Source organism: Anomaloglossus baeobatrachus, chromosome 4 (genome assembly GCF_048569485.1).
Source record: "Anomaloglossus baeobatrachus isolate aAnoBae1 chromosome 4, aAnoBae1.hap1, whole genome shotgun sequence".
In the NCBI taxonomy this organism is placed as follows: domain Eukaryota; kingdom Metazoa; phylum Chordata; class Amphibia; order Anura; family Aromobatidae; genus Anomaloglossus; species Anomaloglossus baeobatrachus.
In genome coordinates, this window is record NC_134356.1 from 637461582 (window position 1) to 637480701 (window position 19120).

At 45.4% G+C, this 19120-nt stretch overlaps 1 protein-coding gene across 1 annotated transcript in view; it reads right to left on the reverse strand.

The window, feature by feature from the left end:
- Positions 1-19120, reverse strand: part of PIWIL2 (piwi like RNA-mediated gene silencing 2) — a 376860-nt gene that overhangs the window by 19838 nt on the left and 337902 nt on the right. Inside the window, exons 18-21 of the mRNA XM_075346446.1 lie at positions 16536-16637; positions 10151-10267; positions 5119-5207; positions 778-883 (exon numbers count right to left, since the gene is read on the reverse strand). Coding sequence (XP_075202561.1) covers positions 778-883; positions 5119-5207; positions 10151-10267; positions 16536-16637 — 414 coding nt within the window. The remainder of the gene's footprint in view (positions 1-777; positions 884-5118; positions 5208-10150; positions 10268-16535; positions 16638-19120) is intronic.

The window sequence follows — 19120 nt, forward strand, 5'->3', positions numbered from 1 at the left end:
ATTTCAAAAAGATCTCCTTGGAATGGTGGAAGGCAAAATCGCCCCCTCCCCGAAGAAGTCTACAGGCGATGAAACGCGCGTCGGGAACGGAGGCCTGCAAATCTAATAGGCTTTGCAGCACGTAATTTGATTATTCATCTTATTGAGACCTGGCACCTTTTTAACACTGCTAACTATAGCCTGCAATTCTGAACCTTTTTGGGATATTTACGCATTATAGCACTAGGCACTTTAATAACACTGTTCCATATACACATGTATTTTGATAACATATGGTTTGTTTGGATCAGGACATGCATATTATTTAAAATCATCTATACATGAATTATCCATTTATTTACCATCTGTGCAGCTCTATATTTACTACCTGCACAGTCCTATATTTTATATCCTTTTGTGTATAGCCTCCTTGGTCAAAAAACTCATTATTTTGAATATATCCTAGTTTATGTAAGAGAGATTATTTTAATTTGTTTTAAAGCATATGTACTTTAACATTATTCTTATTGTTATTTTTCTTGTGCCACTTTTGGCTCTGGCGGATCGGGGTTTGCCTTCCATCATTCCGAGGAGATATTTTGGAAATTCATACCTTTCTTGGTGACACTTTAAATTAGGGATTTTTGATGAAATCCTGAAAACACCGACCTACATTGTGTTTGTCTAAGCAAGTGAGTGGGGATCACAGGATGGGTTCACACAAAATTTTAGCACCCAGAATGGCTACTGGAAACTAAATTGTTGAATCCTAAAACATACAAAGTGTCCATCACTAACCTCATGAAATTTCTGCAAGGCGCCCACGAGGCACAGCTTCAACCCATCCATGATTTCCTGTTGCGGAAGCTGGAAAACCACACGTGAGTACCATCGGGTCAAGCAACTGCAAGAAAATCACATTTACTAGTATTATTCCTTTACTACAGGTTAATAACATTCTACTCATTTCCTTCTGATAAAGCAGGGTACAGTGGAAAGCTGGGGTAGACACAGGTGCAAAAGAGGGAGTCATCCAACCGGACAAGCGAGGGACGTGCAGGAGTCTGGGACAGCTGGGTCACAATCCTTGAAAACAATGGGCGTACTGATTGTCATCCATCTTTTCCAGAAACAAAATTTAATTTGGAAATGGGTTAATATATTGTTTCATCTCTTTACAGATGGAGAGGGCACATGGACTTAAAAAAGGCTGTCAACTTCAATACATTATTTTAAAAAGGTGCTATGGTGGTCCTGAAAAACAAAACAAAACAAAAGCCATCCCATACACTCACTGGTCAGCCCCATGGTACTCCTGATGACTGCTGACAATGTCCCCCCACCAGTCTCCTTGCTTCCTTTGCCAGTGCGGACCCAGCAGTCCATGATATCTGAGCTACAAAAGAGCAAGGAGATTGTTTTCTCCATCTCGGGCCTGTTGCAGCCAGTCAGTGTACGTTGATTGGCTGCAGCAGTCATCATTTGTCCTCCACCAATAGAGGAAGTGAGGAGCCTGGCTGAGGACAAGGGCTGATGTACTGAAGAAAGATGGAGATTCGGTGAGTATCTGGGTTTTTATTGTACAGATCGCCATGGACACATTTCTAAAACTAGCTGACCACTGCCCCTCTCCCATAAACTTCCTCCCCACCATCACCGAAGGAGAGCTTGCACGTCTTCTCTCAAAAGCGCACCTCACCACCTGCGCACTTGACCCCATGCCATCCCACCTCCTTCCCAACCTCACCACCATCCTTACTCCAGCCTTAACCCACCTCTTCAACCTATCTTTAACGACTGGAACCTTCCCCTCTGCCTTTAAACATGCAACAGTCACACCTATCCTAAAGAAACCTTCCCTCGATCCAACCTCTACTACCAGCTATCGCCCCATATCACTACTCCCACTTGCCTCAAAACTCCTGGAACAGCATGTCCATGCTGAACTTTCCTCCCACCTCTCCTCTAACGCTCTCTTCGACAACCTACAGTCCGGCTTCCGTCCACATCACTCTACCGAAACTGCCCTGACTAAAATCACAAATGACTTGCTTACTGCCAAAGCGAACAAGCACTTCTCTATACTCCTACTCCTAGACCTGTCCTCAGCCTTCGATACCGTTGACCACTCCCTCCTATTACAGACCCTCTCTTCCCTTGGTGTCAGAGATCTTGCCCTCTCTTGGATCTCTTCATACCTCTCAAATCGCACTTTCAGTGTCTCCCACTCTCACACAACCTCTTCATCCCACCATCTCTCTGTTGGCGTCCCTCAAGGCTCTGTCCTAGGACCCCTACTTTTCTCTATCTACACATTTGGCCTAGGACAACTCATAAAGTCCCATGGCTTCCAATACCACCTATATGCCGACGACACCCAGATCTACCTCTCTGGCCCAGATGCCACATCTCTGCTGTCCAAAATCCCGAAATGTCTATCTGCTATATCCTCCTTCTTCTCCTCTCGCTTCCTAAAGCTCAATGTGGCCAAAACTGAACTAATCATCTTTCCTCCGTCTCACCTACACTCTCCACCTGATCTATCTATTACAATAAATAACACCACGCTCTCGCCAGTACCCAAAGTTCGCTGCCTCGGAGTGACCTTTGACTCTGCCTTATCCTTCATATCACACATCCAGTCCCTCACCACCTCCTGCCGTCTTCAACTCAAAAATATTTCCAGAATCCGCCCTTTCCTCAATTTGCAATCTACTAAAATGCTAGTGCATGCCCTCATAATCTCCCGCCTCGACTACTGTAACATCCTCCTCTGTGGCCTCCCTGCCAACACGCTCGCCCCTCTCCAGTCCATCCTTAACTCTGCTGCCCGACTTATCCACCTCTCTCCTCAATACCACCCCGCTTCTCCCCTCTGCATGTCCCTCCACTGGCTTCCAATCTTCCACCGTATCCAATTCAAACTTCTAACACTGACCTACAAAGCTGTGCATAATCTTTCCCCTCCGTACATCTCCGAACTACTCTCCCACTACACTCCAACACGTCACCTCCGGTCCTCCCAAGATCTCCTCCTCTCCTCCTCTCTCATTCGCTCCTCACGCAACCGACTCCAAGACTTCTCCCGAGCATCCCCAGTCTCCTGGAACTCGCTGCCTCAACACGTCAGACTATCCCCTACCCTTGCAAACTTCAAACGGAACCTGAAAACTCATCTGTTCAGAAATGCCTACAATCTACAATGAACTCGCTGCCGCCCGACCACCGTGCGGAGCTGCCGCCCGACCACCGTGCGGAGCTGCCGCCCGACCACCGTGCGGAGCTGCCGCCCGACCACCGTGCGGAGCCGCCGCCTGACCTACACCCCACCTATTGTCTCCTCCCCATAATCCTATAGAATGTAAGCCCGCAAGGGTAGGGCCCTCTTCCCTCTGTACTAGTCTGTCTATTGTAACTTGTATACGTATTTTGTATGTAACCCCCTTCTCATGTACAGCACCATGGAATTAATGGTGCTCTATAAATAAATAATAATAATAATAATAATAAAACAATTGAGAAAAATAGTTGTCGGCCCGTCCCTTAGAAGAAAAGTGAAGTTAAAGGGAACCTGTCATCAGAAATTTAGCTATAAAGCTAAAAGTTCCCCCCTCTGTAGCTCCTGGGCTGCATTCTAGGAAGCTTCCTATAGTTTTTGTGGCACCTTTTATCCCAAAATAAACACTTTGTAAACTGGTACCTTTTCTTATGCAAATTTCTTAAATTTTCCATGGGGGCGGGCTGCCTGTGGTCCGTTGCTGTCCTCCAGCAGATTTACGCCGCCCCCGAACGCTGATTTTGAAAGCTCAGGACACCGCCCCTGGGTGCCCGTGGTCCCGCGCATGCGCTGTTCCACTGTAGCGGTGCCGTGCACTGTGTGCACGTGTGACCGCTGTGACGCTTTGCGCGGGCACGAGGTTATGGTGCCGCGTCTCCCCGTAACCTAAGCTCTCCTGCTCCGTCCGCTCCTCCCATCTATTTCCTGCTGCTGAGCAGGATGGGAAGGAGGGGACGTCCGGGCATCAGGCCAGCGAGCGCTTGCGCATAACGCTGGAGTAATAGGGGAAATTGCGGTCACGAGGTTATGGGCGGCACTTACTGATGACACTAACAGCGCCGCCCATAACCTCGTGCCCGCGCAAAGCGTCACAGCGGTCACACGTGCACGGCACCGCTACAGTGGAACAGCGCATGTGCGGGACCACGGGCACCCAGGGGCGATGTCCTGAGCTTTCAAAATCAGCGTTCGGGGGCGGCGTAAATCTGCAGGAGGAACAGCAACGGACCACAGGCAGCCCGCCCCCATGGAAAATTTAAGAAATTTGCATAAGAAAAGGTACCAGTTTACAAAGTGTTTATTTTGGGATAAAAGGTGCCACAAAAACTATAGGAAGCTTCCTAGAATGCAGCCCAGGAGCTGCAGAGGGGGGAACTTTTAGCTTTATAGCTAAATTTCTGATGACAGGTTCCCTTTAAAGAAGTATTCCCATCTACTACAGTGATGGCATACTGCTCAGATATACCAGCAATGTATGACTAAGTGCCGGCCCAATCTCAGGCTGAAGGGGCCACATATCTGATTCTGTGCAGAAGCCCCTGCAGTGATGTTTTCAGCTGAGAGGTGCTCCCGGCCGCCCCCCATTCTACAGAGAATTGTAGAAGCCCTCATCATTGGGTTTAGCATTGAGCAAAACACATAGTTCAGCAAAAATGATTTGCAGGACCATGGTCCAAAAGGTCTTGATGGTGATCTGTTGCAACCAGACTACGCATGCAAATCTTTTCTTACCCCCCACAGGCCCGGATCATCAGCTGAATATTAGGGCTGAAGCAACGTCATTGCTGTGGCCCGATGCACACGACGTCACATTGGGCCCAGTAATCAGAAGAGGAATCCCGGCAGGTAGGAGAAAGATCACACAGCTCTGGTTTGGCGGCAATGGATTACTGATGAGGCCATTGGACCAGGGTCCTGTAAATGTTTTTTTGCTTAACTCTGTCTGTTCGCAAAATTCCCTTCACAACTATTCACGGGAGGAAGGGGGGGGGGGAGAAACAGCGCTGAGCAGAGAACACACTAAACCGAACATTGCAGGACAAGTTACAGCCATAGCAGACATTGGGTGTGGAGGAACTCACTTGTTCATGCTGGCCACAAATCCAGTCACGGATCGTAAACCTCGAGTGGGGTCATGGTACACATCAATCCCGATGACCATCAGGTTTTTCTAGATAAAGAGGAGTTTATACAAAGTTAAAATAAAAGAGGCAAACAATGCACAGAAGGGCGGCTGCCCCGGGGTGTAGGGGATCACAGCTGTGGCCAGACATGGATGAGGAGCGAGCAGCGGCAGAACAGAAGCAGTGGGCAACTGGATGACATCTGCATCGCTTACTTTTTCCACCCCTCCACGGCTGAAAATCTCATGGGTGACAGCTTACACCAGACCGCTTTTGGAATTGATCTGGGCTGATTAACCTTTTAAATGCCAATGTCAATAGCGACAGGGGTGTCTAAGAGGTTAATAGACCCCCTTTGACAGGAGTACAGCAGTGCATGAGGCCAACGATCAAGCTAAAAAAATATTTAGGTCTCATAGTGGGACTAAGTGAAAAATTTATAAACAAAAAGTTGAAATGTCTAAAAAAACCCCTAAAAAACAAAAACAAACTACACAAAAAAAAGCATACACAAATCAAAACCTATTGTGTTAAAACAAAAAAAACAACCAACGAAACAAACTTACACATAATTGATCTCACCACTTTCAGAATGACCTGAACTACAAAACTGTCATGTTATTTATTCCACATGGCCAACACCATATACAAGCCAAAAAAACCCCAAACCACAACATGCCAAAAATGTCACACCATACTAACACAAAAATGTGAACCACACAAAAATAAAGTTAGGAACTATTCCAGTACTGCTGTCTATTTGTTCATTCTACCTCCCAAAAATGGGAGTAATGCCCTGTGCGCACCCTGCACCCTCTGAAAGAATTCTGCACCTGCGACAAAAAACGGCAGCAAACTGCACCTGAAATCCGCATGTGGTTTTAGCGCAGTTTGCTGCGGATTTGCTGCGGTATATCCCTGCGTTATTTTGATAGCACAGGGAGATGCTCACCTGTCCCCGCTGATCATTGTCTGATTCATTAACATCAGCTCTGATATATAGCTAATACGGCATCGGCCTCTGAATATCCTAAACGAAGATACCATTAGCTATCTTCAACTAAATTTCTCCCTTGACACATATGCATGAGCCGGCCTGGAAGCAGGAGACCAGCGTCCGGAGGCAGATCAGCGGTGACTTCAGTCAGCTCATGTGCAGTGACAGCTGGAGTCCTCCACCTGTCCCTGCAAAGCACATGAGTGAAATCACCGCTGATCCCGCGCGGCTCAATTCACTTGCGGCCTGACCCTCACAGTGAGCAGTCATAGTCTATGGCACTCGCTGCGATTGTCAGGTGTAGCAGAGCTGGAAGCGTCGTGGGACCTCGTGTGGATTACGTCGGACCTGGAGGGCTGTTATTGGTGGGGTTAATAAAGTGGTGAAAGAGGGGGCTTTTTTGTCTTTATTTCAAATAAAGGATTTTTAGGGTGCTTGTGTTTATTTACTTTTACTTACAGCTTAGTGATGAGGGGGTGTCTCAGATGCCTGCCATCACTAAACTAGGACTTAGTGGCAGCTATGGGCTGCTGCCATTAACTCCTTATTACCCCAATTGCCACTGCATCACGGCAACGGGAAGAGCCGGGAAAAGTCCCGGGATTGTCACATTTAATGGATGCGGCAATTCCGGGGGACTGCTGGCTGATATTTGTAGGCTGGGGACTCTCCATCCTGAAAATACCAGCCCCCAGCTGTGAGGCTTTTATCCTGGCTGGTTATCAAAATTGGGGGGATCGCACGCCATCTTTTTTTAATTATTTATTTTACTGTACGCTATAGAACCGCCCACAGTGATTAGTTGCAGTCAGACAACTGTTACTCAACGTAGGGGCGGGTCTGACTGCAACCAATAAAAGCCACCGGTGAGCAGGTAAGGTGTGAATATGTTATGAGACTAATGAGCGGCCAGCTCTGGAAGATGAAAGAGCTGCCATGGGAACAGTGTGACAGCCGACTGGTGATCGTGGAGTATGAAGCGCTTGCTCCTACCCCTTTGCTCCAGATTGTGTTCCCCATAAACTTTATATGGGGAGAAGCATCTGGCCAGATACCGGGGATCAATCCTCCGACCCAGAGTCAGCGGGTGATCTGCCAGCCCTCCAAAATGCAAGGACCTGCGGAAAACAAGTGACATGCACATTCTTTTCCACAGCGGAAGCTCCGCAGCAAAACCTATAGGGAAAAAAAACGCAGTGTGCGCACAGTATTTTTTTTTTTACCATATGTTTTGCTGGGTAATGACTGCAGAAAGGTTATGAACATTTTCTGCAGCAAAACCGCGGCAAATCCCGCAGCGTGCGCACAGGGCCTAAGGCTCAGTTAACATTCATCCTGCGCTCTCCAATAAACACTTATGCTGGAGTTTGTGTAAATCCCACAAAAATGCGATTCAGGTGACACTCCTGATAGAACCACCCTCTATAATGAGGCAGATGGAGACACTTTGGAGTCCGTCCGGTCCCTGTTCCGCCGCTGTCCCATCATTTTAGGCGTCTTTTTAGAGCACAATTGTGATCGACCACAGTTCTGTGCACACCTAAAAAAGTTGGACACCACTGAAACAGACGCCAAATGTAGTGTGAAGTGTCTCAACCTGCCTCATTATAGTGAGTGGTTGTCGGGGGTTTTACCTGAATTGCATTTTTGTGGGATTTACACAGAAACCCAGATGTAAGTGCTCAGTGTAGAACACAAGAATGTGATCCCAGCCTTATAATGAAAATGGTCAAAATATATGTACCCCAAAATGTTACCAATAAAAACCCCTAAGGCTAAGTTCACACAGGGCATCTTTTGCTGCGTTTTTGAGGTCAAAAAGATGCACCTAAATGCATGCATTTCCTTCTCCCAGCAAAGTCTATGAGATTTCTATTTTGCTGTCCACACTGGGTATCTTTTGTGGGCTTTATCTTGGCTGCGTTTTTGAAGATGCAGTATGTCAATTCTTTTTGCATTTGTAAGCCCTTCCAGTCAATAGATTTGACTTAAAAAAACACGCATTGGCTAAAACATGATAAAAACACATGCGTTTTTGGTGCGTTTTTTGAGACAAAAACACTGCATTTCTGTGGTAAAAAAAAAGATGCCACGTGTGAACATACCCTAACTTATCCCGCAAAAAAACAAACCCCGCTCAGGTCTGTCATCTGTCACTGGGAATATAGTGGGTTAGAACAAAGACTCTGGAAAATCGATGGCCCCAAATAAAATTCAATAAAAATGGCATTGCATGGATGCTACAAAACAGTCACTGCAGCCGTAGATTACTGAGAGGCGCAGTTTATACTGTGGTGTCACTTTTGCTGTTTTTCTGCCTTTTTGGCACCTCAGGGGCTCTGCTGGAGTCTAAATTTGCATTCCAAATATTGCTCTTTGCTTTCCAAGTTTTCCATGTGCACAAACATTACTATTTGTACACATATGGGACATCACTGTGTTTGGGAGAAATTGCATAACAAATGATGGGGGTCAGTTATCTCTTATTTACCCCTTGTGTAAAATATGAATTTTGTGCCAAAGAGTATCTCAGTGTAAAAAATAAAAGTGTTTGTTTTCATATCTAAATGTTATAAAGTTTTGTGAATTACCTCATTGCACCCCTAGATGAATGCCTTACAGGGTCTAGTTTCTAAAATGGGGTCACTTGTAAGGGGGGGGGGAAGTGTTTCTGTTTTTTTGGCAGTCAAGGGCTCTGCAAATGTGACATGGTATGTACAATCTATTCCAGACAAATTTACATTCCAAAAATCAAATAGCACCCTTTCCTTTCCAAGCTCTCCCATCTGCCCAAACAGCAGTTTAACAACATATAGAGCATCATCGAATTAAGCAGAAATGATCTGACAAGTGATTGGCTCCGCTTTCCCCTATCCATTGTGAAATTTACAAATTTGGGTCAAAACCAACATTTAAAAAAAAAAAACAAACCCCAATTTTCGCTTTTACATCGACATTTTAAAAAGTTCTTTGAAGCATCTATGGATTCAAAATGCTGAACACATAATCCCTAGATTAATTCCTTGATTGGCCTAGTTTCTAATTCAGGGTCACTTGTGGGGGTTTCTGCAGTTTAGGCACCTTTGGGGTCCTGCAACTCTGACATGGTACCTGCAATGTATTTCAGCCAAATTTTTGTTCCAAAATTCTAATGGTGCTCCTTCCCTTCTGAACCAGGCCGTTTGCCCAAACAGAGGACTCTGACCGTATGTGGGGCATCAGCTCGCTCAGAAAAAACTAGGTAAATTGTGGGGTCCATTTCTTCAATCTATCCCTTGTAAAAGTGCAAACAATTTTAGAGGAGAAATATTTATTTTTTGGTTTGTTCCACTAATTCTTATATAGCACCTGAAAGTTTAAAAAAATAAATAAATAATAAAATAATAAAAATAAATAATAAAATAAAATTCCTGACAGAAGTTTTGAAGTATTTGAGGGGCACAGTTTTTAAAATGGTATGACTTTTGAGGAGTTTCCAATATATAGGCCCCTCAAAGGCCATTTAAATCTGAAAGTCGGTAAAGAAACAGGGATGTATTCAGATGAATATAATAAAGGGCAATATGTCACAAAATCAGAATCACTGGGATCCGGTGAAGCGTTCCAGAGTTAAAACCTCAAAGTGACACTGGCCAGAATTGAAAAAAAATGAGCCTGGTCATGAAGGTGAAAACAGGCTGGGGGTGAAGGAGTTAAAGTAAACCTTGTTTGTAGGCTCAATTTATATAACTGTGATCTAAGATCTGATTTAAAATAAATAAATAAATATATAAAGTAAACCTAGAAATGCTTTCTTTTTCTTCTCCTCTTGCTCCAGGAAATAGAATATTTACTTTACAAAGAAAAAAAAGATATATCTAAAATGTGTGATTACTCAAAGTGTATGAAAATTTCCTACAAACGTAAACTATGATGAAATAACCCACACATCTAGATTATAAATGTATAATGTAACAATGCCAACAAAAGCAACAACAATGTGACGATACTCACCAGTGGGATGTCCACGCCCCACAGCTCACCCCCCAGCTTGCAATTTATCTGTAGTAAGATCTTTTGTGCGATGCTTCTCAGTTTGGCCGGATTGGAGATGGTTCTGGAGTTCACCACCTGCCACAGAAAGAAGAACAAAACACACATACATTGCATTTATCCATCTACAGACACACACAGATGGGCATAAACGAAAAACACAATATAGATAAAATAAGAGAAGTCCACATGTCTTGTCGACTGCCGGCATCTTACAAGGGAACAAAGAAGCAAATACTAAACTTTTGATGAAAAGTTATTATCAGCATTTCCCAAACAATGTTAGCTCTGGTAGAGACTAAAGGGGTCGTTATGTCACCACAAAGTGAAGAAGACCCATCCACTGGATAGGCCATTAGTATCAGATTGTGGGGGGCTTACACCCCAGGATCAGTGGATATAAACACTCTGAACGGAGCTACAAAGTCCAGGTCCATTCAATATTTAGTGGCCGCTGCCGTCTCCTCAGAACTCCTCCTGATTAACACAACGGACAACGCTACATACTGATCAGGCCGCTCCGATCACAGGGTTTACTACCAGCAGAATAAACAGCAGTGATCAGAGAGACAGGCGTTCAGGCCTTCGACAAATGTACCTAGCAGAGGTGTGTAAGGGACTATATGCAGCATTATAAATGAATGACCGGTCATATACTACACAGATTTGCTGGATCTAACCGAGGATAAAACACTGTGTAGTGTCCATGGGCCCTTATATCAACTTCAGTCTTCAGAGTACGAAAATGATACTCTAATGAGACCAAAAGAAAAAAAAAAAAAAGTAAACCCTTCCTTATATGTGTCTGTGTTACTTGTTCTCCAATAATTGTCCGGGCAGAGGCCTCTGCTGCATGTGATATGTTCATTATCGTGCGAGTTGTGAGGTGCGGCCTCCATAGATCGGACTTGTTTTTCCAGCTCACCCCATGAGCAGCTCCTCCTGTCTAGGATAGAAAGCTGTCAGTGTATACAGGGCATTGCCGCCTGCTGTGTTTTGGCCGTGTAGTCACAGACCGGTCAGGGAGGACATGCTGATCCCCGTCCACATTGTAAATGATCCATAGAGTAAAGGGTACTTTACATGCTGCGACCTCGCTAGCGATCTCGTTAGCGATGTGAAATTCTAGATCGCAAGTGCGATCTTTTGAGAACGCACATAGGTTATTTTACGTATGTGCAATCTCGAAAGATTGCACTTGCGATGTAGAATACCACATCGCTAACGAGATCGCTAGCGAGGTCGCAACGTGTAAAGTACCCTTAAGGGAAGAGACGGCCGGGTCTGATGGATCACAATTTCATCTTGTGGATGGCCGGGTGTGTGCGCGGCACTTACCTGGGAAGAAATGGCACCAGAATCCACTATGGGAAGAAGCATGGGCAGACAGATCACTGGTGGGTGCAGCCTGTGTAGTCACACAAGGGCCCATTTCCCCCTACAAAGTAGGTGGAATTGTGTTTTTTGATGAGCTTTCAAGTCACAAAGGGCCCATATATTATTCTTGCACAAAAGCCTTTTTCTGTCTGTGTCCACCACTGGGAAGAAGAGGACACGGCGGAGGCAGTGTGGTGATCGGGGTAATGTTCTGCTGGGAAATCTTAGATCCTGGCACCATGTGGATGTGACACACACCACCGACCTATACATTATACAGAGCCAGCATACTCCTAATGGCAGTGCCCTCTTTTAACAGCTTACTGCTAACAAGTCCTTAGATCCATTGCCCAGATCATGACACTGCCCTCGCGGCTCATCTTCCTCCCATACAGCGTCCTAGTGCCATCCGTTCCCAGGTCAGTGTTGCTCTCACAGCCGGCCGCCCAAGTGATGTAAAAGGCGATTCATCAAACCCGGCCGCCTTCTTCCACTGCTCCACGGTCCGGTTCTGATGCTCATTGTAGGGGCTCTGGACAGGGATCAGTATGGGCTCTCTGACCGGACTGCGGCTCCATCTTTCTATCACAGATGGAAGTTTTTCAGCAATTTGTGCTATAGAAGCCTTTGCATCTTCCCTTTTCATGAGCATCGTGGAGTGTTAAGGGGGCTTTACACGCTATGATATCGTTAGTGAATTATCGTCGGGGTCACGGTGGTTGTGACGCACATCCGGCGTCATTAACGATATCACAGCGTGTAACACTTAGGAGCGATCTTAAACGATCGCAAAAGAGGGCAAAATCGTTTGCCGTGGAGAGATCGTCCTGAAACAAAAAATCGTTTTCAGGATGTTAGCGATGTTGTGACACCGCAGGAGCGAGGAACTTCTCCTTACCTGCCTCCACCGCCAATGCGGAAGGAAGGAGGTGGGCGGGATGTTACGTCCCGCTCATCTCCGCCCCTCCGCTTCTATTGGCTGCCTGTCGTGTGACGTCGCATGACCCGCCCCCTTAGAAAGGAGGCAGTTCGTCGGCCAGAGTGATGTCGCAGGGCAGGTAAGTCTGTGTGACGGGGGTAAGCGAGGTTGTGCAACACGGGCAGCTATTTGCCCGTGATGCACAACCAACGGGGGCGGGTACGCTCGCTTGTGATCTCGCTAGCGAGATCGCAGAGTGCAAAGCCCGCTTTAGAGTACGTGCCAACAATCAGGACCCACTGCGTCCTGGGCGCGGCGGGTCCTGACCTGCGGGGCCACAAGTCTCCACCGTATGAGAACGCAGGAGACCACAGCGGCTCGTGCCCACAATCAGGGTTCGGGGTGCTGTGGTCTGTCACTTGTGTTCTCCCTACGGAGGATGCTTGTGGCTCCACAGCTAATAATTGACATGTTTGTGGCTCAAAAAGAAGCACTGCAGGTCAGTTTTTGCTGCGGGTCGTACATACACAGCAGGCAGGAGATTTCTAGAAATCCCATCCACTGTGCTTGTATTGTACAACTTAGCGATTTGGACACAGCGAAAACACGGGGCATCCAAAACACTGCAAACACTGGTCGTGGCCACGCAGCCTTTGCTATTTTGTGATAGTAACATTTGCTTGCGATAATCTGCTCGGCTCGTGTAAATGCACCTTTTAAGAAGCTGTGATAGATAAGAGGGATTATACCGTGTTTTTTTCGTCCCCCCCTCTCCACCGTGACAATGTAGGATGTACAAAGGAAAAGACGGCAGTAATAAGCGGTGATCTTTTTTTCCTGATGTCACTTGCAGCCCCCCCACATGTACCCTGAATTCTACACCAGGGACATATATGCTTTCGTAGGACGCTCACATCTAAGTCGAGCGCTTATATTCACATCACAATTGTATTTTGCAATGAACACCATTATTTTTCTTCCTTGGAGCAGATCAGAGGTCTCTAATGATGTTAGGGGTCCTCACTGGGTTATATACATCCTAATGGGTATTTAATAACAAGCTGTAGGAAGACTTCTGCTATCACTGTTGTGTGATTATGATACATTATAAACCGCTCCCTGAGTGAGACAGAAATAGTCAGGTAATTTCCGTTGTTCCTATTTCTGGTGGAGCACGTCACCTCAGTGAGGTGTGCCGCTATTCCTGGAGGCAGATCCTCCTATTTCCTTAGGGCCGGTCTGTACCATCAATTCAGGCTATGTACCAACAAGATCTGGCATCAGCAAAACAAAGCGCCTGTCATCCGGACGAGGGGCGTCACCGGCAGTATGGGCGATACAGTAATAGCAGTGTGCAATATCAGGTACTGCTAATTAAAGTGACCTCATTTCTGGCCATAAAGGGGACCTAGCCTGGCCGGAGAGAGAATTAATATGGCATAGAAGGCAGTGTTTAAAATGGCCCATTAAGAAAAATAAAAAAGCTTCAGCGCAGATAGTGTTAAAGGGAATCGGTCACCAGGTCTTTACTCCCCGATCTGAGAGAAGAGATTCTAACTCTAGGATGTGTCACTTACTGGGCTGCTAGCTGTAGTTTTGATAAAATCCCTGTTTTTTCTCCTGCAGATCTACCAGACCTCTGAATGCTGAGCCCTGTATAACCCTGCCCACACCACTGATTGGCAGATTTGAGTACACTGTGCATAGGCAGAAATGCTGAGCTCTGTATAACCCCACCCACACCACCGACTGGCAGCTTTCTGCCTATGCACAGTGTACACATAAATCTGCCAATCAGTGGTGTGGGTGGGGTTATACAGAGCTCAGCATTTCTGCCTATGCACAGTGTACACAGAAATCTGCCAATCAGCGGTGGAGGTGGGGTGATACAGAGCTCATGAAAATAAAATACTGCATGGCAGCAGGTTTACTAGTCCTCTATTGATAATCTCCTGCTGATAAGCCTTTTTTTTCTTTAAAGAAAAACCACAGCAAGCAGCCAAGTAAGTGACACATCACTGCAGTAAGGGTCTCTGTCCCTGCCCTCAGATTAGGTGGAAAAAACCTGCATCCACATAGGAGCTGTACATGCAAAATGCTCCTATGTAGATGAATGTACACCAAGTCTGCCAGGCATGAAAAAGGCTTTGTGTAGTCGAATTACTGTTTTCCTAGATTAAATGACGTATTTATGAGTGCAGATAATCCACGAGTGTTCTAATCCACGCCCTGATTTTGCAGTTGATATAGTTACAGCACACATGACATGCACCACTGGTATCTTTTTTAATACTGTTCATCGGCTCTTTGTGACTACACTAAAAAGACAGCCCCAGATATCTCCAATGCACCCGGCCTTTCATCATGGGCGCACGAACTCTAACCTTGATCCAATCAGCGCTGCTCTATTACAGAACTGTGCGCTCCTAAATTAAAAGGATTCTGTCACCAGGTTTTTGCTTCCCCATCTGAGAGCAGCATAATGTAGAGACAGAGACCCTGATTCCAGCGATGTGTCACTTACTGAGCTGTTTGCTGTCATTTTGATAAAATCACTTTTCTTTGCTGCAGATCTAGCAGTTATACAGAGCTCATGAATATGCTAGACTACCTGCAGCAGCCAAGTAGTCCTGTAATGATGATCTACTTCTGATTAATCAGTGATTTTATCAAAACTAACTAAGCAGCCCAGTAAGTGACACATCCCTGGAATCAGGGTCTCGGTCTCTCCATTACACTGCTGCAAAAATCTCGTGACAGATTCCCTTTAAAAATCCAGTCTGGCAAAACTGGACATGTACAAAATGATATGTTTGACTGGTTCTGTGAATTTACACCACGTCTATACAAAACAATTAATTTAGATACAACATAGGTCTATTTTATGTTTAAAATGAGTCCTCAATCCAACCAAGAGAGGACAGGACGCGCTCTTCTTCGTTGAAGCCCTGTTGGGAGTGGAGGTGGACGGCTGCAAACAGGGCATCCGGATACCTTTTTGTAACCAATGTTGTTTAGTAAATTAATTTTGAACACAATAAAAGCAATTTTTCTTCAGGCGGACAACCCTTCATTAATGTGTATCCTCACAAACAAGAAATCCCTGTTGCAATTGCATAATCGACAACTGCAATAGTTTCTTATAAACAATCATCTCGTCCAACTGGAGTGTCATTGTCACTACCACAATCGGGAAATTATTTGGATACAATTTACCAACACATTCTGCAAAGGGCTCTGGCACTTGGTATATAAGACAAGCCTATTATAAAGCCGTCCATAATCTGTATCCTCCGTATATCTCTGAACTAATCTCCCACTACACTCCATCACGTAATCTCTGGTCCTCTCACGATCTCCTTCTCTCTTCCTCACTCATTTGCTCCTCATCCAACCACCTCCAAGACTTCTCCCGAGCATCCCCTGTCTTCTGGAATTCGCTGCCTCAACACATCAGATTATCTGCTACACTTGCAAACTTCAAACGGAACTTGAAGACGCATCTGTTCAGAAATGCCTATAATCTCCCATGACCCCACCGCCTCAGCTGTCACCTCCCCACCACTGGAGCTGCCGCCATCCCACCGATGGAGCTGCCGCCTCACCACCGCTGGAGCTGCCGCCCCCCCACCGCCGGAGCTGCTGCCTCACCACCGCCGGTCTTGCCGCCTCACCACCGCCGGAGCTGTCGCCTCCCCACCGCCGGAGCTGCCGACTCACCACCGCCGGAGCTGCCGACTCACCACCGCCGGAGCTGCCGCCTCACCACCACCGGAGCTGCCGCCTCACCACCACCGGAGCTGCCGCCTCACAACCACTGGAGCTACCGCCTCACCACTGCCCCACCTGTCTCCTCCCCAATATCCTATAGAATGTAAGCCCGCAAGGGCAGGGTCCTCATTCCCTCTGTACCAGTTTGTCCATTCTAACTTGTACATGTATTTTATATGTAACCCCTTCTCTTGTACAGTACCATAGAATTAATGGTGCGCTATAAGGAAATATTAATAATAAATAATAATAGTATTAGTAAGGTATTAGGACCCTTACCTGAGATGGGACTGGGGTCTGGACACAGCACAGCTTCTTTATGGCGCCGTAGAGGTCATCTCTGGTCCCAGATATTATACAGACTATAAGCTGCACTTTCGCCTGTTGACCAATAGACAAAAAAACTGTTAAATTTGATTTCCAGGACCAAACACCTAAATTCTTCATCAGTTTCAAAGAGTAAAAGGCGTCACGTAGACCTTTATGGTTCTCCTGATTTCCGCTTAAGTCTTGCAGTCCCTTCCGAATCGTTTAGTGTACACAGCATCACGTACGAGGGGTCCTGGAAATGCTTAGAAGCACGCCGAGCATCCAACACACTTTCTTGTTCTCCACGCACGTTGAAGTACATTGCCTCCAATGCGGCAACATGAAGATTCTCTCTGGACATAACCCCCTGATGTATTACGCCTGCGCTGGCCACAATCCGGAAACCTCAAAGCTATAACGGGACGTAGTGTTTCCGGATGGTGCCGGTAAGGAAAGTGTGACCATTTCTGGAGCTGGCTGTCATTCACGTTGTTAAATGTGGGCAATAAAGGAAGGTAAGTGGTAAAAGGGTGCTGGGTGTACCATGGTCAGTGTTAAAATATTTTTATTAAAGGGTTTAACAATTAAAGGGGGAAAAGTAATATCATAGAAATTATTTAAATAATGCACATAAATTACAGATTAACAACAAACTTAATATAATCTATACCTAGATCATAAGGAAGGGAGGAGCTGGGTGTACCATGGTCAGCATGAAATGGCCTCAATTTTATTTTATTTAAAAAGTTCTCGCTTATGTTTCATAGCATAAGGTGCAATCAGTATTATCTGAAAGGTTAACAAACTTTGGAAAGTCCATTAAAACCCTAAAATTTGTGGCGCCGGCACACGCTGAGTATCAGATGTACCGGATTCATTCAGCGGTGATCGCTGGAGCACACTGACCTGATTCTTTAAGACTGGCGTGCGCTGAACAAGGTGTGTCCATACAACATTGGTGTATAGGTACATCCCACAAAGACAACACCAAAAAAACAAGTACATTCAGCGATGATTCAGAGAGAATTAACCTGTTCCCAACAGCCCACTATAGATAAACGTCAGCACTTGCTGGGCCTTGTGCAGCGCTGCGGTTTCTCACTAGTCGACCCCCGGGGTCCAGCAAATGGCCGGATTCCGGTGCAGAATTCTAGCTGACTGGTGACATCATGGGGACTTGATGGTGTGATCTTCCATATACCGCTCTGATTGAAGCGTTTCAGAGTTATTACCTCGTAAAGTAACACTGGCAAGAATTATAATAAGAAAAAAAAAAATGGCCTTGTCTGGAAGGTGAAAACAGGCTCAGGTGCAAAATGGTGACTACACCCTGGTTCTTTAGATGTTTATATTGTTAAACATCACACAAGATACTGTATTTCTTGAATTCACGCCCAAGGTAAAAATTCTGCTAGTTATTTCTTGGAATGTGTACACTGAATATTTACATTTGTCAGCCACATTGACCAACATCCCAGCGTCATACACAAGATAAACTCGGCTGACCCCTGTCATATTTGTACACAAAGTGTATGGGGAAATCCAGGAAAGGAGCATACTGTATCGAGCGTGATTTACATTATCCTTTCCTCCCAGAAGAGATACACAACTGCAAAGATCAATTCTCCATATGAAAGGCAGAATGAGTAATTGTCAGCCACATTAGTGTGTGGACAGTTCACCATTTTTTTTTTTAAAGGTAATACACAACTTTAAGAAGAAACACAATCATTTCTCATTGTTTTGTTATGGATTTAAAAAGTTGCACTAAGTTCCAGGCAGAATTCTCAATTTCTTCTGCGGAATATGTGGTCTGTGTGTCTCCATAATATTGCTGCATTCATTAGATCTCTGATCAAAATATTCCGTATAATGCCACTATAATACATTCATAATGATCAAAAATTCCTATTAAGAACCCTCAAAGATTCAAATAAAAGGGGATAGTGACAAATTCATAATATAAAACATAAATTTTATTTATTTTTCAAACATTAAAAACATCATGTACATAATAAATAAAGAATAAATACTGGACTGTATCAATTTCCCAAATGTTAGCAGCAGATTATCAGATTATAAAGTGCCTACTGCAGTGACCATATTCTAATAATAGATAGTTATATACAGTGGTACCTTGATTAACGAGTAACCCACTTAGCGAGAATTTCGCTTAACAAGCAAAGCTTTCTGTAAATTTGTAACTCGCTTTACGAGAAAGCCTTGCTGTACGAACAAAATCCTCACTGCACACACTTCCGGTTTCGTACATCCACCGCGCTCTGACCCGCACTTGCAGTCCACACAAACACACACATGTACGCACAAAACACACACAAGCACGCACAAACACACACGCATGCACACACATACAGTATTATGCTCACCTTACCTTCCGTTCCACCGCCGGGCTCATGGTTCTTGTAGTTCCCGGGTGGGTACATCGCGGCCAACTACAAGTACCATGAGGCTGGCGGTGGAACGGAAGGTAAGGTGAGCATATAATATGTGTACCTTCTGTTTCATCGCCGGTCTCCTGGGTCCTGTAGTGCTCC